Source organism: Phyllostomus hastatus, unplaced genomic scaffold (genome assembly GCF_019186645.2).
Source record: "Phyllostomus hastatus isolate PE091 unplaced genomic scaffold, TTU_PhHast_1.1 phas_contig_16, whole genome shotgun sequence".
Lineage (NCBI taxonomy): Eukaryota > Metazoa > Chordata > Mammalia > Chiroptera > Phyllostomidae > Phyllostomus > Phyllostomus hastatus.
In genome coordinates, this window is record NW_025333643.1 from 6,488,364 (window position 1) to 6,511,956 (window position 23,593).

The following is a 23,593-nucleotide window of genomic DNA, read 5'->3' on the forward strand; positions in this document are numbered from 1 at the left end:
TCAGGGAGGTCCTTGATTTTCCCAGGCTAGGTACCTCCTCCCCTCCCCCCATAAGCTCCTAACCACCATGCCCTAGCCCTTACAGAACACTTCTACAGTCATAATCACTTGTTTGGTTCTTTCTTCCCCTCCAGGGGAGGAAATTATTAGAGATCCCTGAGGTTCACATCAGATGTGAATAAAAAGGGTTAATCTGGCCATGAAAACCGAGTAGAAAAGCAAACCCAGATGTGGGAAGGAAATATAAAATAAGTTTCTCTGTTTAAGACCCTGCCTTTGCCTCCTCCACCTTCTCTGGTCAGTGAAGTCTCACCAATTCCAGCTTGTTCCAGAAAAGCAGGAATGTCCAGACCCTGGGCCATAGCAGGAGTAAGCGTTGAAGCCCACCTTGGGGTGACTGGCTCTAAAAGCTCACCCCTTCCCAACAATGACCCCATTCTTAACTGTCTGAATCCTGGAAACCTCCTGATTAAAAATGAATTATTACAACCACAGTTCCTCCTGTTATTTGGTCGCCAACAGAGGCGGTTAGTAATGTCTACCTCCTACCCCATTATCACTTGGCATGATGGAGCAGACACCGAGCACTCCGCCAGCCAAGATAGGGGATTATCTGCCCCTTTCTCTTCCGTTCTTCTGTCTGCCTTTTTTGATAATTTGACTTTTTGTTTTTTTTAGCACTTTCATAAGAAACATAGTCAAAGTGGTGATAAGACTCAAATCAGTACATTTTTCAAGGGTTTGAAGCTCTTGGAAAGGCCTGACACAAAAGACATTTGGACAGAAGAGCTGTAGCAATTCTAGGAAACAATTTGCACGGCCAAGCTCCCTCTCTCAGCTCGATGTGGGCAGCAGCGAAATATTTGCAGAATATCTTTTATCTTTCAAAGGTAATGGGCTACATGATCGGATCTGTGTGAGGGGTCAAAGAGAATCTAGGACTTTGATGTTCTTTTGGCAGAGTCCAGGCAGAAGAGAAGCCAGACTCTTCTGTGCCTGCTTCTTGCTGATAGCTGATGTTTACATGTGGCTGTATCCTACACAGGTCCACAAGTCTTACGTATAAGGGACCCTGCTGGACTGAAAGAGATGCAGCCACTGGCCAGGACAACATGCACAGGGAATTGCATAAATGCTGGCTGACAAAAACAGCTGAAGGATGAAAGCTTTCTCTTCTGTTTTTGAGAACTTCCCAAGTTTCTAGAAAAGTCAGCCTATTATTTGAGGAGTTCATTGCTTAACTGATACAGTCAGTGGGAGGAGGGTCCTCCTGTCTCCCACACTTCTAGACTTTCTATGGATCTTTCCAAACTAGATTCCCAGAGGGTGGGCATTTTCTTTGACAATGAAAGGGATCCCTACAGGTCAAGAGCTGTCCTGGCATTTCTTGCTGAACTAAGTGTTTCCAGAGGCTCCAATGCAATCTTTTTTTTTTTTTCCCTTTCTTCCTTGAAATGGTCTTTTTTTCTTTCCTGGGAAGGCCCTACCAGCTTTTTGGAAGATATAAGTAAGGCCACCAGCCTCACTATGGGCCAGAAATTATCCTGAGTCCCTAGGGAATCTTAGCTAGAGATTTACCAAGTAGCTTGTTGAGGGGGGTGTCACAATAAAAGAAAATAAAGCCTGAGTAGGGTCTCTCTACTCCTCCCTCCCTATTTCCTAAATGAGAACAAGCTGTTGGTGTCGCCAGGCCTAATATCTTCAGGTTGCACTTGGAAATTAAAGTCTAATTGACTTCATGGTTCTTAGGTTTCAGCTCCTAATAGACTGACTCCTCAAGTAGAAAACCATAAGCTTGAGGTCAGTACTTCCTTATTGTACCTCCCATACTTTATAAGACTCTCCTGAATTTAGCGGCCTGATGTCTTCTTATAAGGACGTAATTTGGTGTGGGCGTGTGTGAGCGTGCATGTCTGATTTCTTAACTTGCAGCATTACTGATCTTTCCAAGGATAACACACTTTTATTGGAATAATTTTGGAAATGGCAGAGACTTAGCAAACCAAGTTGGAGAATTTTTAATCTTGCCTATTTGAATCTTAATATCTTAAAAGGAAATGTGCCGTGTGTAAATGTACAGCACTGTTATTAAAAAGTCTGCAGGCTTTGCTGATGCAAATGATTCCTGCTGGAAAATCTCAGGCCCAAATTCTGAAGTTAACTTATACAAGGTTTGACAATGGAAGCATTCACACACATGTGCACACACACACAACCCTTTCATCCAATACTGGTGCCTTGATGTTAAGAAAAACACTTGTGTTTTAGTGTAATGCCTTTAGCAAAACTTTTTTTCCATTTAAAGTAAGTATCCTTCTTATAAATGGTTTTCCTCTTCTCTCTTTTGTGCTATCATATGTTTTTAAAACTAACATTCAATACACGTTCAAATATTTCCTTTTCCTGATTTTACCCCTACATAATGCAGTAGTTGTACATACTTTATATAGTTGAACTCTGTGTTTAAGAAAATCTGACATAAGAAAATCACAGATTCTTAGACATGAAAATAACTTAGAGAATACTTAGGTCAGGTTTCTCTCAGTGTAGTTTTATGAAACAGAAATTAGTACATGACTAGTCACTTTGCAAATGATTCACTTTTAAGGTCTTACCTGTGAAGCTCATGTAACATGTTTAAAGTGTAAAATCAGAACTACAGAAGCCAGGTTTTTCTCCAGAAAATGACCTCTTGAGTAAATTTAGAATTATGCATTTAACCAAGAGCCCCAGGAATGACAACAAATTCCTGCATGCCTCTGAGTCTGCCCACATTCAGTTCTGTCTGCTTGAACCATTTCTCCCCTCCTTCACTTAATGAATTCCTAATCTTCCTTCAGCCTCTAATACATGGTCTTAGAAAACCCTGTATCTCATATATCTTCCTAGTACCCATCATGATTGTAACTATTTAATCATGGATGGAACTCTTTAATGTCATTCTTTTCTGCTAGACTGAAAATATTATGGGGACGGGGTTCCTGCATATCTAGTTCATTGCTCTATCACCAGTGCCTAAAATAATGCCTTGCACATAGTAGCTGTTCGGTAAACTTCTGTTTGACTAGCTTCTTTTATAACACTTCTGTTTTTGCCCTTCATCAGTGCTTCTTGGTGCATTAAAATCTAACACATCTGAGGCTGATGCTTGCAGGAGGGGCTGGAAGAACAAAAAGAACCACCCTGGCTTCCTCTGGTTTCTAGGATTCTAGCCTCCCCTGAAAGGGAAGGGGTCACCTAACCCCTTCGGCCAACCCTTCTCTGCTTCCCTCAGTGGCTCCCTCTTCCTTCTAAGGTTCTAGCACTGGCTCTTGTGTTCTCTACATTCTCAACATGTTCTTCTCTAATCTACTCAAATGGCTTCAACCATTCCCTCCAGCTCTCAGCTTTACTTCCGGGAATGTCTTCAGCTCTTGGGATCTCTTCATGTACACAGATCAATAGAACTGCCAACTCACCTTCTTTGCAACCCAAACCCACTGGTTCTCCCATGTTTATGGTATCCCTGCCCATGCAGTCACCGGGACCTGCAGTCTGAATGCCAATCAACTGCTCAAGGCAAGAAGACTTGGAAAGAAAGCTGTTCTGATTGGGCACAGTCCAAATTTTCCTCATTGAGACACCTGTTTCTAGTTTGTGTCAATTCCTTTCATGGTGTACCCCAGAAGGTAGGAGATGTTCCCCTGATGGGGAACCAGTTTCTGAACCTTCTGGAAGGTGACTCACTAGAAAAAATCAGTTTTTAGAGAAACTCAGAATGTAGCAACCACAGGCTTTCCATGAAATAGAATATGTACAAGCACTAGGAAATTGTGAAAACCCAGGCCAATCCGTGAGAGTCATTAAGTTCTGCAGACTTTCCATGGCATTTCTGGTCTTGGCTCCCTGCTTTGGAATATCCCTTTATCCATGCCTGCCCTTGAATTTTGCTGGCAAAGTACTGGGGGAGGACTGTTCATGTTGGAGCTTGGGGAGTTGAACCTGAGCCCTGGCTATTTTTTTCACTACCTGTGTGACCCCAGCAAACAATTTCTGCTGTCTGAAACTTGATTTATTTTCATCTTTAAACATTTTATTAATTTATTTCTAGAGAGAGGGGGTGAGGGGAGAAAGAGAGAGGAACATCAATGTGTGGTTGCCTCTTGTGTGCCTCCAATCAGGGATCTGGCCCACAACCCAGGCATGTGCCCTGACTCAGAATCAAACCAGTGACCCTTTGGTCACAGGCCAGTGTTCAATCCACTGAGCCACACCAGCCCAGGCTTTTTTTTCATCTTTAAAACGGATCATAACCCCTATCAACTTCATGGGGTGGTTGTGAGAATCAACTATGATGATGCATATGAGATACTTTGAAAACCGTGAAGTGCTGTCGATGTTAGGGACTACCAAATATGAGATATTTACGGGACTCCATGTTCCTCCATTAATTTTGTTCTCCATATACCATCTGAGTGATTACTTATTCATATTTTTTCTTTAAACAAATACTGTTAAAAACTTATTTCTTGAAAAAATACCTTTATCGCTAAAATACATAAAAAAATAGAAAGTAGCCTGGCTGATGTGGCTCAGCAGGTCAAGTGCTGGCCTGCAAACCAAAAGGTCACTGGTTCACTTCCCAGTCAGGACACATGCCTGGGTTGCAGGCCAGGCCCCCAGTTGGGGGCATGTGAGAGGCAACCAATTGATGTATTTCTCACATGTCATGTTCCTCTCCCTCTCTTTCTCCTTCCCTTCCCTTCTCTCTAAAAATAAATAAAATCTTAAAAAAATAGAAAGTAGCCATGAAAATACAGTAACTATGAAACAATATTCTTAAAATCTAGCTAATACTGTTGCTTTCTAAAAGCTCTGGGCCTGAGAACCACTTTCCATGTGTTTAAAGTAGAGTTGGGTAGAGTGTTTGAGGCCTCAAAGATATTTTAGCACCAGGTGGAGACTGTTTCCTTGACATAATCTCTGAAAGGTGGGAGAGCTGAAGAGGGAGAAAATTCTAATGTGTCTCAATTCATAAATGCATGTCTGTGTACCAGCTAAGTTCATCTTGTGACGAACATGCTCATGGCCCATCCTTGAACTCTGTAAACATGTTGGGTATAGATGGGAAAACGTATAGAGGGAAGAGTATACAGCTGTGGATTGGAATTCCTACATTTAATTTCCATCCATCACACTAGTTACCATATTTTGCCATGTATAATGCGTACTTTTTTTGCCTAAATTTTTGAAGAATAAGGTTGTGCACTATACATGGGTCTAGTCATCACATACCACAGTTATAATAATGGGTGTAATAATCCTGTATATAGTGAGCACAAAAACTTGGGTGCATGTTATACACGGGAGCATATTTTACACAGCAAAATATGCATATGCTCATGGCAATTTACTTAGTCCCCAAATATTAGTTTACTCCTCTGTAAAATGGGATTGGTGGAAACATTAGTAAAAATCTGTAGAACCATGTAGAACAATGCTGGCCTGTGGCCCATACTTGATAAAAGCAGTAACTAGGCCTAGTGCAAGAGCAAGGCTTCTATTTCTGCCCCTCATATCAAGGGCAGGATATGGTTGAAGTTTCTGGTGTTTTGGTTCTGGGGAGTATGGAATAATCAATAAAACTAAGGAGAAAATGTGGTGGCTTATTTTTCTACTAGCAAAGTAAAGAACAGAATTAAAGTGATTAATTGAATTATTATGATTTTTAAAAGATGGGAAAAAATATCAACCAAAGCAATTTCCCCCCAGCAAAACTTTGTCCAGACCATCATTCACTGTTTCAAAAGAGTATTTGCAGTCAGCTCGGTGTCAAGGACTTGGCAAAAATTATAAAGCACCTAGAGGTGTTGATATTAAGTGTTTTTTAAAAAGAGAGTGCCAACTCTAAGTCTTCAGGATAAGAAGAAATATGACGGGCCCAGGGCCTTCTCAGAATTTCCTGCACTTCAAAGAGCATGTACTTGGCAATGATTCCACAGCTTTCCTGAATTTGGTCAACGTGGCTGAGGAAAGGCAAAACTCTTAAAATCCACATGGATGGAACTTTTCCACTGGCCCTATTTGGGAATAAATATTCATCAAGGACTAGAAACTTAAAGTAGATATCGGTCTGAGCTATGAGTTGTTTGGACTAAATTTCAGCCAATTTTCAGTTGTCTCGCTGGCTCCTGTCTCTCAGGAGGGCCAGGTCTCCTGAGATGTGGCTGCTGTCATCTAGAGATCTGAGCCAACCGCCTCCCCAGACCATGGAAACCATTGGAGTTTGTTCTCAAGAGACTTCCAGTCAGAAACAGGGGGCCCTGGGTTCAGATGAAGGTTTGAGTTAGCGGTCTAAAGGAAGGAAACACGTCAAAGGCTTGGCTCATCCACCATTCTAAAGTCAATCCTTTTGTAGACAAGTTTGTAGGAGGATAATAAACTTGGAACCAGACATTAAAAATTCAGAGTCTGGCTTGGAATCATGCCTTCCCCAACCCTCTCACTTTCATTTCCTTTTCATCTTAAGATCCTTCCTAAACACCACCAAGGAAAATCCTCCCCACTCCCCTGGCCCCACTCCTACCTCACCAGTTCTGATCTTGGTCCATGAATCAGAAGGTTTTAGATTAAGCAACATGTGTTGGGCACTGGAAGAGGTTAATGGTCTCACCGGCTCTATTCCATTTCTGCCTTGTATTCTCTGCTCTCATGTTCTCTCTCCCTTTTTCTATCCCCCAGGATTCCTTGTCTCTGTCAGGAAGGAGAACTGACTTGCTCTTGCTTCTTTTGATACCTTTCCTTCTCGCTCCTATATCCTTATTTATTCAATTTCCTTTTCTGTCCATTAACGTTGTTGAGCCCTTACTGTATACCAGGCTTTCTGGGGGCACACAAAGGAAAATAAGGTGTGGTCTCTGACTCAAGCTTATAAGTGGAGAATTTAGACACCTGCAGGATATTATGGTACAGGAGTCAATCAGGCAGGGCTGCCTTCATATGTTCCTGGGCCATTCAGAAAACAAAAGTCTGTTAGTAGGAAAGTAAATCCATGCTAGGAGTTCCAAGGAGAGAGACCCTGGTCTGCACTGAGAGATTCGTGGAGGAGGGAGCTAGGGAATGGACAGGAATTTCTCCCATGGAGAAGTCCTGTCAGCATGCACGCGAGGAAGAATGGTTAAGGAATGAGTAACAGATCAGTATGGGGGCACCAGAATGTTGCAGTGAGAGGTGAGGCTGAAAAGGGACTCATCACACAGAAACTTTAGTTCCAGACTAAAGTCAATGGAAAAATTCAAAAGAATCCTTAGGGACAGGTCCCTAGGACAAAGCTGTCCATTGACATGATAGCTCCATGGGGCTGCAACGAGAACCTAGCCCTCAGCCTCCTGTCCCCACATCCTTCTGCTGTTTGGATACATAACACTTTCCAATTATTTATCAAATATTGTCTTTTTTACTTCTAACAGTGTTTCAAGGAAAATTTACATGTAGTAAAAATTCACAGATCTCAAGTATTCACTTGATTATACGTATATTCCCTTTGACCACCATCCAGAGACAGAACACTTCCTGTGCCCCAGAAAGTTCCCTCATGCCCCTTTCTAGTCAATAACAACCTCTCATTATACATGGACTCACTATGTTGACTTCTTTCACCATGGACTGGTTTTGAAGTTCACATAAATGGAATTACACAGTATGTAGGCTTTTGTGTCTGACTTCTGTCAAACATATTTAAGATTACTCTTGTTGCAAATATTAGGTATTTTTTTACTACTAATGAGTTTTCTGTTGTATAAATATAAAATAATTTGTTTATCCATTTTCTAATTGATGGAGGTTTGAATTATTTTCAGTGTTTGGCTATTATAAATAGAGCTGCTCCAAATATTCTTGCTCAAGTTTTTTTTTGTGGACAGTAGTGAGTCTTTTTCTTAGCTATACACCTAGAAGTGAAACTGCTGGACCATAGGGCAAGTATACATTTAAAAATTTATTGGAAGCAACCAAACAGTTTTCCAAGATGATTGTATCATTTTACATTCTCCCTGGCAATATTTGAGTTCCAGTTCCTCCATATGTTTACAAAGATATGGCCATTCTTGCCATTGTCATTATTTAATTTTACCATTCTGTTGGGTATGTAATCTATCTCATTATCATTTTAATTTGTATTTCTCTGATGAGTAATGAGGTTTGTTCCCTTTTCCTACACTTATTAGTCATCTAGACATCTTCCTTTTTGACATGTTAAGTCACTTATTTTTTAAAAATTGGATTGCCTTTTAAAATTATTGATTTTAGAGGTTATTTACATATTCTGGATACAATGCTTTGTCAGATATATGTATTAGGAATATTTTCTCTCTGTGGATTGTCTTTCACTGTCTTAGTGGTATCTTTTAATGAAAGCGAGTTAATTTTAATGACCAGCTTTCATATTTATTGAGCATTTCCTCCAGATGGAAAAGTCACAAGGATATAAAACTTAGATTACTACTCTTTTAGTGTTCCATATAGTAATAAGCCATGACAACTTCACTAGTCATTTAAAAAAAGCTTTTAAAAGGTATTTTCTTTATTTTCCAAGGTTTTCAGCTTTCCCTACCTAGCCTTCTCTGATTTCATATTACTCTTCCCTCCTTTTTATAAATTAGGCACTTTGCATGTGAAACAGTGCTAATTGTGTGTTAATATTTATGACACGGATTTGGGGCACTTCTCATAGTGCTTTGGAATGTCCTATTCCATTCTCTTGGCACATTTTCCACTTAAAAACTCTCTTCTAAGAAACAGGAGAGTTTGGTGGTGTGGAAGTGGCCTTGCCCACTGGCTAATGATGGGAGGAGAGGGAAACAACCTGCCCAGGTGGAGGAGGTGCCACAAGCCACAAAACTGATGCCGAACAAAACTTGGGGATTGTGTGTTGGTCATCTCACTCAGCTAAAAGTGTGTGTCAGGTCTCCTGGAAGGTAGGAAGTAACCCCAAAATAGATGGTCTGACCTTAATCCTGACTGATAAGTAGGAGATGGTTGGTGAACCAGAACAAAAATGTTTTAAAAAAGTGGCCAGTGCACCTTGAACTAAGGAAACAGAGAGAACCAATGGGGAGAAGTTGGCAAGCAAGAGAAAGAGATTTCAGCTCAAATAAAAAAGAGCTGTCTAATAATTAGAGGGGTTACAAAAAAACAGATCTCTTTAGGAGGTATAAGAACTTACCAGTGGTATTCGTACAGCATCTGGCTGCCCAGCTCATCTCATGTTTAAGGTTTTTGATGGGGTGCTTGGACAAAAATAGAGTTTTTAAGTCTTTCCGGACTTGAAATACTATGAAACCCTAAATTCTAATCCTTTTTCTACTAACAAGCTCTGTGACCTTGAGTAAGTCACTAACCTGTCAAATGTATCTCCTTGTCTGTTAAACAAGGAAGTTGACCTAGAGAATCTTTAAGGCCCATTCCACTGCTTAAAAGTAAATTCTAATTGTTGAAATATACAGTATAAGAGTTATTAAAATAGGTAATATGATTATTTCCCTTGTGATGGTCCCAGTCAGGGCTGGGTCCAAGTAAAGGTACAGAGCCGGTGACAGTAGATGTCCTAATCAGTGTGAATCTTATAGCTGCGTTCTCCCTGCAGGCTGTTTGGGCCTGTTGGCCGTGGAGGGCAGACATGAGGAAACATAGCTTTTCCACCAAAACTTGCCTCTTCTTTGGGTCCTTTCAAACACAGGGATGATTCTCACAGTCTCATTTTCTCAGTTAATTGGCATGGAACCATCTGGAATATTTTTTTTCTCTGTTTAACGCACCATATGCAACCAACAAAAATCAAGAACAATCATCCCAGTGGCATTTCAGTACCAGACTATGTATTTTCTCATTTTGATGCATTATCTGCCCTAACACAGGACAAAGAAGCACCCATATTTATAGACCAAGTCAGAAATCTGAAATCAGAATAGTGCAAAATTCTGGATCTTGTCAATCAAGTTCCCCTATTTCAAAAGCTGATATTTTTCATCATAGCTCACTGAGGAATCCTACTTGGGATTCTGTTCTTCTAATAATCATTTAAATGGCATCAGAGTCTACAGGTGAAGGCTCTTTGAAATGTTTTCATGTTTTTACACAGTCAGTATGCTGAATCTAGGGTGTGTGTGTGGTTTTTTGTTCCTTGCTTTCGATATTTGTCTATCCTCAGTTATCTTTTATTTTCTTCTCACAACATGAATCTACATCTTCCTGCCAAAAATTCAAACTCAGTGAGATTGGGTTTTCTGGCACTCCACTGCTGGGCTTAGGAGAGTCCTAAGAAGGACTGCCCTAAGAAGTTTTCTGCAGGCCAGCTTGGCAGGCCCTGCCATCCTACCACCCCAAAGGGTTCTGGTTGGGAGGCAAGAGGAACAAGATCTCAGATGAGAAAGTAACAGATGTGCATCATGGATTGAAACAGAAGGATGTGTGTCTCCACAGTGGAAGATGGATGATACTCCCCAAGTTAGAAGTTAAACAGGATGGCACACATGGGTGTCAGGCTTGGAAGGCATAAAACTGGAATGTGACCCAATCATAATAGCTCATTCATCCTTGTCTTTCAACACCTGGCTCAAATGTCACCTCTTTGGTCAGCCTTCCCTGACTTCGACAGGTAAGGTGAAGTACTTACTCTTCTGATATCACTGAGTTCCACATGTACCTCTGATCAAGGTCTTTAGACACTGGTGTAATCTTCAACTGGTGTAATCTTCAATGGCTGGACTGGCTGTTCCTTTTCTGAAAACATCAGCCTCTGGGATTCCTTTCCTTTTACTTCTCTATTTCCCAGCTCACTCCCTGGCATATAATACTTGCATAATACTTTTACACAAAATGAATTTTTAAAGTTGGGCAAACCAGGGGTAGGAGTAAGTTTCATTAAAATATTTTTATTCTTTTTTCCACTTCACTCTCACTAGTTCTTTTAATAGTGGTAAACAACTCATGTTTAATACACATTCATGATTTGTCAAGTACTATGTTAAGAACTTAACAGATTACTGTTGTGAGGAAAACAATTTTTAGACCCATTTTATTGACGAAGATACTGAGGCTCAGAGCTGAAGTCAGAGCTTGACTTGTCCAAGGTAATAGGAAGCGTGGCAGAGCTGGGATTCAAACTAAGTTTTTCTACCCCAAGTACCTCAGATCTCAGTCTTCTAGAGTTGTGTGCATGGGTGTGTTTACATATGCACATGTATATATTTGTGTGTGTGTATGTAGAATACTGTTAAAGTTTTATTTCAGTGAAGGTCTTAATATAGTTAGATTCTTTTGACTATCTGACATGAAAGCATTCCTTTTCAGAACAATATTTTAAGTGCATATAATAAAATACATAGAACTACAAAGGAAACTGATTTTACTGAAATAATATCAATATAAAAAATCTGTGATTTAGTAACATTTATGTCTTTATTAAGTGAATTAACAAGATTTACCAATGGATTCAATCACTACTATTGCAGAATGGGAGATACAAGTAGATTGGACATCTACCATCTGCCATGGGATAGGTTAAGAAAATACAAGTTTTCCATTGGTATCAAGGGCACAGAGCCTGCATCTAGCTCTCTTTTTCTAATGTAAATGACATGTGCAACAGCTCTGATTTTTTTTAAAAAGCACAGGGGCTGCTAAACTGCCAGGGCTTTTGTCTTCATTCACAATGGAAGGAAATGCTGAAATTCAGTTAGAGGTCGTGGGTATAAGGATGCAATATTCTTAATTTACATTTCTGGGTACCCTCAATTCTATCCACGGATCCTTGGTTTTTAACCTCTCCTCTATCTACTGACAAGATGTTTTTTAAAAATATCCCTTCTAGACTTCCTCTAGAAAAAGAAGCTCCAAGTGCTGACCCCTTCCCATATTAGGGCCAGATCATCCTAACAAGGATACCACTGACCAGAGGGCCAGGGCTGGGGTGGGGAGGACAGATGGTGGGAGGTGGGTGGGTGGCTCTCTGGACTAAGGGCAGGGCTGGACTCCACTTTCCCTCCACTTCTTCTAGCCAACAGATGAGCAAGGTCAGTCACCTCAGTGCTCAGACTCACCAATCAGTACCTGGAAATGCCACTTAGTCATACAGCCCAAATAGATGCTGTCTTCTTAAGTCAGGTTTATTATGGAGTCTTAGTTAGCCAAGAGCCCTTTCCCCATGCTCCTGCCCTTTGGTGCTCCTGATATCAAGGACAGAGCCTCTGAAGACATAGTCTGAGCACAGACAACTTGTCTACCACCACAGGTTTGCAAGGAGGCTGAAGTGGCCACTGGTTACTAGTGGTATCTAGGAGCTGCCAGTGCTGGTCAGTCCCCCTTGCCCCAGACTTCTCTTCATTCAATGCTCTGTTTAAATGCAACAACTGGGAGAAGAATTATACTCATTCCACTGTTACACTGCAGAGATGACCAGGGCTGCGATGTGGCTTAGATGTGTGCAGTGCTGGAAAATCTGAGGGAGAGTAGGGTAGCAAAGGAGGAGAAAGAAGGGTGTGTGTGTGTGTGTGTGTGTGTGTGTGTGTGTGTGTGTGATGGCACAAAGAATCATAGAACACTGGCATTATTTGGCATTTTCCCCACCTTTATGAGAAATGAATTCTACCAGACTCAAGCTTACATGGCTGGGACCAAAACTTTCTTATTCACTGTCTTGTATTCAGCACTCAGCACAGCACCTGACACATAGTATGTGCTGAATAAATAAATAAGACACCCAAGGCTTGGTGAAGGTAAGTGCCTGTGTAAGACCACATGTTTGGGGCCAACGGCTGGCTGCCTTTCCAGGCAAGGGAAGGGCTGGTTTTTGGAAGTGTGGCAACCAGATACTCAGGGCAAATTGTTGTCATTGTCATGATTTTGCATATATGAAGCCTGAATATATTTATGGCTAGGTCTAAGTTTAGCTACAAAGAGAAGGTCCTGCAATTGGATACCTTAGAAGCCACATGTGACGTAAGTAAGCTGGACTTGGTCTTCCAAGTTCCAGCATGTAACTACCTCTGGGATTTCTGCTCTGTGCTGAGGGGGAGGATTCCAATAACAGCAGGAGGAAATAGTTTTTGAGCACTTTCTATGCACCTAGGCAATTTACATGCTTTATCTCATTAATTATTGTTTAAATATAGAACTTAACTGTTCTTTCTCAAATGAAGAATGTGAGGTCCGGGAAGAAAAAGTGACTTGGCAAAGGTTGCAGACATAGCAATGGCAGAAGACCAGTCACATCTAGGTGTCTGTGGCTACAAACGTCATGTGATTAACCACTCCTCAAAATGGCCTCAACCTTATGGCCAAAGCTAAGTTCATAGCCGAAATGTTCACTTGACCTTCTGAAGTTTGAGGGTATAAAGTGGACATGAAATCAGAGTATTCTGAGCATGGAAGTGATGGAATATAGAACATACCCATTTCTCCCTCATTCATCAAAGATACTGTGAGTCAATGTACCCCTCTATTATGTCACAGGTAAATTTTGGATACACCATTTCTCCCCCATGTCCCATACGCAACATTAAGGGATTGATCAAGCAGATCACTAGATTCTGTTCAGTTCTTTTATATAACAATTCATTTGCATTTTCTCCAAAGATTGGTTTCACAGAGGAGCCAATGTTTTAAAACAGGAGGAAAAGAAAAACAAACCATAAAGAAATCATGTGGATTTGAAGCAGCCACCACGTGCTGAACCCTGGTGCTCCTCTGTCCTGAAGAATGAGTTGCCAAATGGAGCCTTTGGTTTCTGCCCCCTCAGCAATCTTATTCCCTTTTAAAGCATGTCCTTGGGCCATGTTTTGCTTGGTCCTGATTCACGTGCTATTGGGTAGACCATGATTCAGCCTGACCAGGCATGGATATACAAGCTTATGCCTAGGCTAGAATTTCCTGGAAGCTCTGGGCCTGAGATCTCTAGGATTTCTTTTTTCCTTTTTGTCAAGTGCTACTGCTTCTTCAGTGATTTCAGGATAACACTGTATGATTCCTTAGGTTGTCTCTCTATCAGCTTAGAACTCTTCCCTAGAGAAGCCTTCCAGTCTTACAGAAAACCAGGAACCAGGTGAAAGCTAGGAAGCCCTTGTTCTATATATACCTGGGAAATGGCTTTGATTTGGTGTGGGTGACAGTTTATTACCTGGTAGTGACCAAGAGATATCAGAGAGGTACAGATGCCTAGTAACATTTAGCAAATGCTAGGCGATTCCTGAGTCAGGCTATCACTGTGTAGGAAGACCTTGATCTCTGTGAAACTCATAGTAATAATTACAGTCTCTCTCAACTAGACTTCTACTGCTGATGAAAACCTTCTTGTTTTTTCTTGTAGTGGAAAGAGCTTAAGTTTTGGAATTAGAGAAAACTGGGTTTGTGTTCCTAACCTGCCATCATATGATCTTAGGCAAACCATTTAAACCATTAGCCTTAATTTACTCATGTGTAAAAAGGACATTAATACGTTTGCATGGTAGTCCTTAAGGCTAAATGAGATGAAATGAGAGAAGATATCAAGCACCCTGTGTGCATTTAAGAAGTGTCTTTCCTCAAACCTGTCTGTCCTAACAGAGAACAGATGAATCAGTCTTCCTGCAGAGTACTTAGGGGATAAGAATGTGAATAAATGGTAAAAGATAGGCCAAACATGTCCCTTCTGAGAAAAAGAATGTGAAAGGGTTTGCTTCTCATATAAAAGAGCAGAGAATGGGTCAAAAAGTTGATCTGGGAATTTTACAAGGCTTTGTAATCGCATTATTGTGTCTGTTTTTGTGAAAACAACTGAATTTACACATTGGATAATGGGACTTAGATGCAAAATGTAAATTTCAGCCACTAAAAAAGTCTATAGGGGCACATGTAAGACCCAAGTTCTTGTTTAATTCTTTCCATAAAAGCTTTATAGAAAACACTTCTTGAGCTTCTGTGGATCTGTACCATTGATATGTGCCAAGCTCCACGATGGTGCAGGACACACCAAATGCTCCACGACGAGTTAAGAAAATGTCACAACCTAGAGGGGCTCCTGTAGAAGTGACTGGCCCTGCATCTGGTGAGATTGTGGCAGCTGCCAGCCAAATAAAAGGGGGGGGGGGTAGGTTCCCAGACAAAGGCGCTTAAAAAGCAACAGCTGTCTCTTCTTCTGTGTGTCTTGGAAAGCTGTTTTACAATTCTGCTTCCAGTGAAACAGACTTTTAGGTCTATTTTTCCATAATCACTTGTTATTTGGGAGACAGTCTGGTGTACAAGAAGGGTCAGCGTACTAGAATTTCTCATTCACGGTCTGCCACTTCCTAGGAAAAGTGACCTGACCAAAGTCACCCAGTACATAAATACCTGCAGTTATTACAATGACTCAACTTCTTCCCAGAAAAGTTGTCTTAGAAAAATAGTTAAACAATATTGGATGAACACTAGGGACGTAAGAACTCCCAAGGTCTGTACTTAAATAACATGACATATGTTTATTTTATACACATTATTTTGAATACGAAACTTGGAAAGAAAGAATGATTCTCTTTTTAAAAGTCAAATCAAATACCTCTTCTAAATTTGACTCTGTGGCTTGCAGGAGGAAATATCCCCTCACTTCTCTGCTCCTTACTTTATGCTCACCAGAAGTGGCTGGAGTAGAGGTGGAAAGAAAGATACACACAAGGGCCTGTGCATCTGCCCCTCCTTCTTGGTCCCCAGCCTTTGCTGAATTCTAATCTTTTTCTAACTTGTCACCTTTGGTCAATTAATGTGAAGAGATTAAATTGTAGGATCTTTGGAGGGGAATAGCAAAGTACTTTTCCACTGTCCTACTTGTAGAACTATTGTAAGCCCTGGGCAAGGAGAAGGTCTTGGAGCTTGAATGGCTTAGATTAAAGCCTAGAGATGCTCTGTGATGAGGCCTTTCCCTGCCTCCCGTCACCACAGGTGAAAGTCAGTCATCAGTCCCCAGCTCCACATATTCAGACATGTCTGCATAATATGACAAACATCTGTAATTTATAAAGTAATGGCTTCAGCATCTGTTTTTGGACATCGTTGAAGAAGGTCTTAGGTGATTATGTTTTCTTTCTTTCTTTCTTTCTTTTTTATTTTTTCAAATAAGTCTCTCTTTTGGGCCAAGTTGCTTATATACCTACAGGCATGTCTCCAATGCCTTGGCTATTAAGTTTTTTAAGTGACAGCTTAATATATTTTAAGATTGAGGGAGCCAACGACAATTCTCGAGGAGCTGTGTTTACGTTGGATTGGCTCGCCCAGGCAACATGCCAGCAGTTTTGCAAACTGAAGGAACTGGAGGTGAAAGCAGGAAGGGCTGAGTACAGAGGGGAGGAGAAAGCTGAAGGACAGGGAAGCCAAGAGGGATGTGATGTGGACAGGGTGGAGGGAGACGCCCAGCTGAACCTGGCAATGCACTTAGAAGAACTGTCATTGAACGCTCCTCCAACATTGTGCTGAGGGGTGAAAAATAGAACCTTTTGGAGCCAGTCCATTGGCACATGCTCAGTCAACAGTGCACATGCTCTTAGATCTCTTTGTTCTAGTCCTTTCCGAATTCCTGCAAGTTCCTTGGCAGCCGAGGGGACTGTATTCTTACAGAGCCTAGTAGGCTTCAGCATACCTTCTCAGCAATCTCCGATAAGGAGTTTGAGCCCTGTGGACCTCAGTTTCCTTATCTCAAAAGGGAAAAGAATTCAGTGTTCCTTTCCAGGACAGTTCTATGACTCCAGAGTGAAATGCTTGATGATTGGCCATCTTTGTTCTGCATAAGCAGATTTTGTATCTGATGGGCTAGAATGAAGACAAGATCTTTGGTTCTTGTCCGGCTGAGCAATGGGTTTTGGTTATACTGAATGCAAATTAGTTGCTCTAGTTATAAAGCAGTATGAAGAAAAGGGTATCCTTCATTTACCAAAAGACTCCTTTCAGCATTCACATACCCATGGAAGTAAACTGCCACTGGCAATAGTAATGGCCAACTCTGTTTGTGAGTTCATGTGCTGAGTCCCTTTATATACATCATCTCATTTAATAATCACAGTCAGTCACCTTGAGGGGTAGATGCTGATATTGTTTCCCCAATTTTCAGACAAGGACACAGACTCAGAAGTTAATTAGCTTGCCCAAGAGCACACAGCTAGTAAGTGGTAGAGCTGGGATTTGAACCCAGATTTGTTTACAGGAATATTAATACTCAAAATTCTTAAATACACTTAATAAACAATAGAAGAACAAATCCACAATAATGGTTGATTCCACCAAGAGAAATGGCATTTGGCCTTCAAAGCCCTTTGTTACCAAGAACTGTTGGCTATTTCATCATTCTCAGGGATTCTCTCTGCTACAAAACTTCTCTTTCCCAGTAGAAAAAACAATAACTGAAGAGCAAGCATCCAATAGGAAGGAGCATTTGACTTAACTGTTTCTAAGCTTTGCTACTGTGTTTGTGACCTATGGTGAGTCCCTCAGTCTGCCTGGGATTGGTTTATGACCTCCAAGACTACTATGTGTTCTCTTTCGAAGACTTTTTATGACTTTCCAGCCGCTGGGGATTCCCTGCACGCCCCCCTCCCCCCAACTGTCCCACCTTGGGGGCAGGACAGTGGAAACAGCTCATATACCATTTAAAACCATTTCTCACTTTGTAAATAGGTCCCTTGTAGCTCTAAGACTTTATGAAATCGTTTTGAAAAGCCTAAGTGTGATTATGCACCCTGAAGCCAAAAGTTATAAAACCCCCCACTGTTACAGATTTAACAAGTAAATATGCAATAAAAGGTTTTCAGCATGCTGTTGATATGACACAATGTTTAATCACTGCTATAATGCTCAGCAAGGAGAGCTTCTAGTTCCTTCCCTTGACTTTTTGAGTTGAAGACATTAGTTAAGCTACAAAGTGGCGATCTTCCTACTGATTGTCACAGTCCCAAGAGGTAAAAAATATCTGTCCTTTCATCTCTACCCACCACATTCTTTCTCTAAGCCTGTAATTGGATCTAAACGAAAAATAAACCCTTTGCAGGCTGAGAAAGTTGGCACCAAAGAGGACAAGAAGAACATGCTCCACCTCTAACCTAGATAATCATGATCTCCTATGCAAAGAAAAATAAAAACAAGACAAGGGAATACAGTTAAAATATCATAAGAACTTTGTACAGATGGTTACTAGATTTATCATGCAGATCACATCATAAGGTATAAGGCCACTGTACAGTGGGGCAAGAGTAGGTTTACAGTTGTGAGTATGTGAAACAGTTTATTCTTGTGTTAATTATTGTATCATTTTCCATATGAACAACAATAAACCTCCTTTTGCCCCACCCTGTAAATGTTGTACATCCAAAAACTAATATGTTACTTGTACTTTAATTTTAAAAAGAAATCAAGTTATAAAAGCAAAAAACAAAATAAAACAAGGCTTCCTCCAACTGTGGTCTTAATTTTCAGAGAGGAGTTTTCCATGTACCCTGTCTCATGTTATACACCAACCATCAGTCAGCTGGTGCTAAAACCACCAAAATCATCTGACTTTCCAGAGGACGGCGGGACTCTGCCTATTTAGCCCTGAACTCTTTTTCTTGGAGTGGATTTGGGGAGGTAGTTCAGACAGAAACATCCTGAAGCAGCAAGCTGAAAAACATAATGCACAAAATGTACTGTCTGTGAACATTCTGGTCTTAGCTGAACGGATATTCAAAGGTTCACTCATGGTTTATGGAGTTTTATTGTGTATGACATGCTTTGATGGAACAGAGGTGAGTGAAAAAAGTTCGCCCTTTAGGAGTAGAAAGATGTGTTAGAGAAATAAGACCAGTGCATGCCTGACTCACTAGTAGGTAGAAATTAATAGGTATCTCATGATGGTCTAAAGTGTTATGAGAATTCCATAGAAGGAGAGATGACTTGATTCTGCAAGTAGTCTGGCAAATGCAAGGCGGCATGGTACATTCCAGAGAAATGCCCTGATGAAGTCTGACTCAGTATACACATTAAGACGGGTCCGCTGGACTCTGTGGGAGTTGGCGAAGGTCAGCTGTGCAGTGGTGCAGCTATAAATCAGATGCATGAATGCTGTGCTTCTAAATGGCTGGCTTGCATTTTTATTTTGATTCTGACAGTTTCTTTTTCTCCCCCTCTTGTTCTACCCCACAGGTAATGGCAAATGTCTAAGGAGGACTTTGCCCTGCAAAACCAAATCCCCTGAAATCAGAGTTTAAAAATAACTGATTTAGAACTTCTTGGAGCACCTCTCTATTTAGTACATAGGATATGACCCTGATTCATGAATCCCTCAATAAAGCCTATTAGATCTTTTTAAGAAGATGGGGGTGGGGGGAGAGGAAACTGCCTTGGGAGATTAACCCACAGTGTACTATTGATGTTACTGCTGCTGGGAAGGAGGTGGGGACTATCATCTTGGCACTGGAAACAGGGAAAGTGGCACTCAGAAAAGTGACTTACTTGGTCAGTAGGGTGCAGCTAAGAAGTGGCAGGACCAGGGTTTTAATGTTAAGGCTCTCCTTATGCTCTGCTGCCTGCTGGAACTTACTCTGTCTGACCCTGGGCTCTCTGACTCAGTTTCTCCATTGGTGTAGGCTGTCTCTGCTCTCTTCCAGCTCATGTTCTGAAAGCCTGTGCCCTCTCCCAACCGCATTCAGGTAAGTAACCGGTGGGTACTGGAGCTACAGGCACAGCTGCAGGCCCCTCCTGCAGTAATTCACCCATGACCTTCTGGGCTCCGGGCCAGCCCTTCTTGAAAGGGAAACGTGCAGACCCTGGAGAGAGAAATTAGTTCCCGTGCTCTGGAACTGCTGCCATTGCCCACATCACCAACTGAAGAAACATGTGTGTGGAAAACACAAAACACTAAGGTGAGGGCAAAAGAGGGTATTCCTTGTGAATAAATAGTACACACCATTTCTCCCCGCAATCTTCACCTCAATCGCTGGAGCGGGAAGGGAGAGAAGGAAGGAAGGAAGGAAGGAAGGAAGGAAGGAAGGAAGGAAGGAAGGGTTCCCCCCCCCCCACAGACCATTGGAATACCATGTAAAAAATTAGGTTTTACCTTACCTAAATTTTAATTTGCATTACCAAAGAACTAAGATCCATTGCAAATAACTTTACACAAAGGCCTTTTGGGCGGGGGGAGAGGGCGGGGATTGCCTGTTAGTTTAACCAAGTATTCCCAACTATTTGGTTTTCTGTGAAGTCTTGGAATTTAATGAGTTTCCTTCTCACTTCTAGCTAAGTCTCCACGAACACAAGGGAGAGAGAAAAGGGGAAAAGAAAGTGCCTGGATAAACACAGACACATCACAGCTCACCTTCTGAACTCCTGGATTGAGGTCTTTGGCCACCTTTGCCATCTTCTTCTGGGCTGGAGAAACAGCGCCGGGCTTCTCAGACAGAGGCGCGCGGGCGCTCAACTGGGACAGCGGTGGCTGAATGGCCAAGTTCGCGGGCCCAGGAGGAGCTCTGTCTGCCGCGGGGCACGGCGGGCCCTTTAATTGGAGAGTGGGACTCCCTCTAAAACCTCGCCAGCCAATCCGCGCGGGTGTTCGCACTTGGCCAGCCAATCCCAGCGCGCCGCTTCCCCCCTCCCTCTGGGAATCCAGGGCTGGGCCTGAGGCTACGGCAGTGCGAGCGCTGCCCTGACGTCAGTGCTGCGGACCTTGCCTGTCCAGTCGGCTCGCACTGGTCCCTGGAGCGGCAGGAATTCGTCCCCACGCCCTTCTCCTTTAAAGGACAATTGACAGAGGGTGGGGCGGGCCCCTGGGTCCGCGATTCATTCAGGTCAGAAGGGAGAGTGATCAAACAGGAAGGCGGAGGTATTTTTAGTGAGCTGGGTACAAAAATAAATGCTGAGCAGTGTTTCCCTCCCACCCTTTCAGTCTTGTCGCGGGAGGGGTGCGAGCAGAGGGGGAGGCAGGTGGTATGCAGGGGCATTGCCTTGTTGGCTAACGTTTCTCAAAGGTGGGCAAATTCTCCAATCACCAGAGAGGAAGTGAGAGTCCAGCGAGTTACGAATTTTTTAACGTAATGTTTGTGAAGTATTAATATGTTTTTCCTAACTTGCTGGGTTGTAAATCCTCCTGATTCAGCGAGGAAGGGAAGAGTATCCTGATTTTATAAGTGCTAAGATGTACACCTTAACTCTACCAGTATGTTTTCTTACTGTGTCCTTGTAGTCATCTCATTACCATGAACACTATCACTCCCATTTGACAGATGAGGAAATATGCCCAGAGAGGTTAACTGGATTAAAGTTGAACTCTTCAGCAAGGCTTTAACCCTAGACAGTGAGTGAGAACCCACCTGGGGAGAAGGGGCACAGGATAAAGCCATAATCTAGGAAATTCGTGCTGCAGCATCTAACATAATTCCTGGAGAGCCCTGGCCAGCTCTTCCCTCACTATGCCATGTTGTCTGCCTATAAATCCACATTTCTCTACTGAGCCAATTCCACAGCCCTGGGTTTCCAGGGGCATTTTCCCTGCCTGGATGGAGGTGGAAACACAAGCCCCTTTTCACCCTGGAGAGAAAACTTCTGCCATGTGAGTGTTGTCCTGTAACCCACATTGGTAGTGCCACTTGCCAGAAACCAGGGCTCAAGTGGCTAAAGTAAAACCAGGTTGCAGGGAGATGGGAGGGTGGTTTTATTTCAAAGTACATCATGTGGGACTGATTTGGGGGGACAGAGAGAGCTGTAGGTCACATTCTAGGGCTTTCTTATTGGAGGCACTTTTTCTTTGTAAAGCCCTTTCCAGTTGGTTCTTTACACACCATCATCTCCAGCAATTCCAGATCTTAGCCAATGATTCTAAATTGTGATTCCTTTTTCACATTCCCAGAAAGGGCTTTCTGACTGGGACTCCCTTTTTCCAACATAAGGGATGGCCTTTTTCTTCTTTTGTGAATTTCTGTTCTAATTGGGGTTTGTCTTGCTTGATTCCCAGCTCTAGCTCCAATACCCACACAAGATAGAGACATTCAGAATGCACTTATGGAATGAACGGAGGTCGGAGTCAGGCTTTTAATCAGCAGTGAACTGGCAATGTGAGACTAGGGAGAGAAGGTGCAATGATACACCTGGTCTGGTTTGTCTAGGCTTCCAAGGTGGGCTGCATGTTAAACCAGTGTGCAAGATAACCCGTAGCCAACGGAAGCCTGGCCTGAGAGAGGTTTTCATGTGAGCAGCCCTTTTTGTAGCAAAGCCTTGGAACAATAGTGCTGTACTGGGTTGTTATGCCCAAAGCCTTTATATTCCAGAGGTGTGGGAACAGCAGCCAGGAGAATAACAAAGGCAAGCTTTATCCCTTGCAAACTAGGCAGAAGCCTTTTCAGTGAAGTCATTTCCCACTCCCTTCCCAGGCACCTTCATGCCTCATCTTGAGAAATCGTTGTTCCATGGAATAGTTCTAACTTTATTAACTTTAACACTGTTAGCTCTAAACCCACGATCCCCTTCCCCTCTCCTTATTTTTACCTTTGGCCTCAGTTTCAATTAAGGGGTCAGATACCATGGCTGTGTCTCAGAATGTGAGGATCAGGAGCTACTGCCGGAGTAGCCCTCTCTCTCCTTTCTGTAAAATAGCCTGTTGTGGCAGACAGGTGATCCCGCTCCCTGCTAGAGCTTGCTCTCTCCCCAGCTGAGGATGCTCATTCTGACAATTCAACTTGGCTGGACACCTGGACAGACTACTATAATCTGGACTGTTCTGGAAAATGGAGGCAATGTGGCCATTACACCCCAGCCTCACTCCAACTCTGAGGTTCATTTGCTTCTCTTTGGGGAAAAAAACAGGGTCTCTTTTCCAGGCTGGAGTAGTAGAGAGATCTGACTTCTCCAAGGTTCATTACTTTGTGGTTCTGGGACTTAGTAGAAACTTCATTCATCCATCAAGCAGTTTTAGGGCACCTGCCTTAAACCCTGTGCTATGTGCTGGGGACACACAGGTAAATTAAAGAATCTTTGCCCTTCAAGAACGTCTTGGTGTAATAAATATCCCTGGGGCTCTCTGGTTGACAGAGCTCTCTGTTACTTGAACTTCAAGACAACCACTCTGAGAGAAAACAGAGATTGGGACAGTCAAGGACTCTATCCAAGGGGACACAGCCAGTAAGTGGCAGTGTTACAGGGTGCAGCCAAGAGGGGGGATCCCAAATGGGCACTTAAAATGGGGTCCAGAACTCAAGGTGTCCAGGAGATTTTAGGATGTCCTAAACCTCCGCCCCTCCCCCCCCACCCCCGTATGCGTTGGGGGAAGGGACAAATGGAGCAGGACCTTTGAGAGCTGTTTCGCACAGCAACAGCCTTGTAGCTAACCTCTGGTGTGGTCATTTAACATATCTGTAGCCTTTGGCTGGTTGCTTAGATATGTTAAATAGCTGTGGCCATGCTCTGAGCCAGGGGAATGGAAGTAATGACCCCACCAAGATGTGACTGGGGACAGGTCCCCTGAATTACAGTGCCTGCGTGGGAGCTTGGAGATGATTGGCTCCAGGACTTGGGGCCACACCTGCCCAGACTCATAATGGCAGCCCAGTAAAGCTGGAAGGATATGAGTTCTGGCATGTGAATCCGAATGTGGGAG

General features: G+C 42.5%; 1 protein-coding gene across 1 annotated transcript in view; it reads right to left on the bottom strand.

Annotated features, from left to right (window-relative positions):
* Positions 1-20,476, bottom strand: part of LMCD1 (LIM and cysteine rich domains 1) — a 57,100-nt gene extending 36,624 nt beyond the window's left edge. The window contains exon 1 of the mRNA XM_045832300.1: positions 20,324-20,476. Coding sequence (XP_045688256.1) covers positions 20,324-20,365 — 42 coding nt within the window. The 5' untranslated portion in view covers positions 20,366-20,476. The remainder of the gene's footprint in view (positions 1-20,323) is intronic.
* Between the last annotated feature and the right edge of the window lie 3,117 nt (positions 20,477-23,593).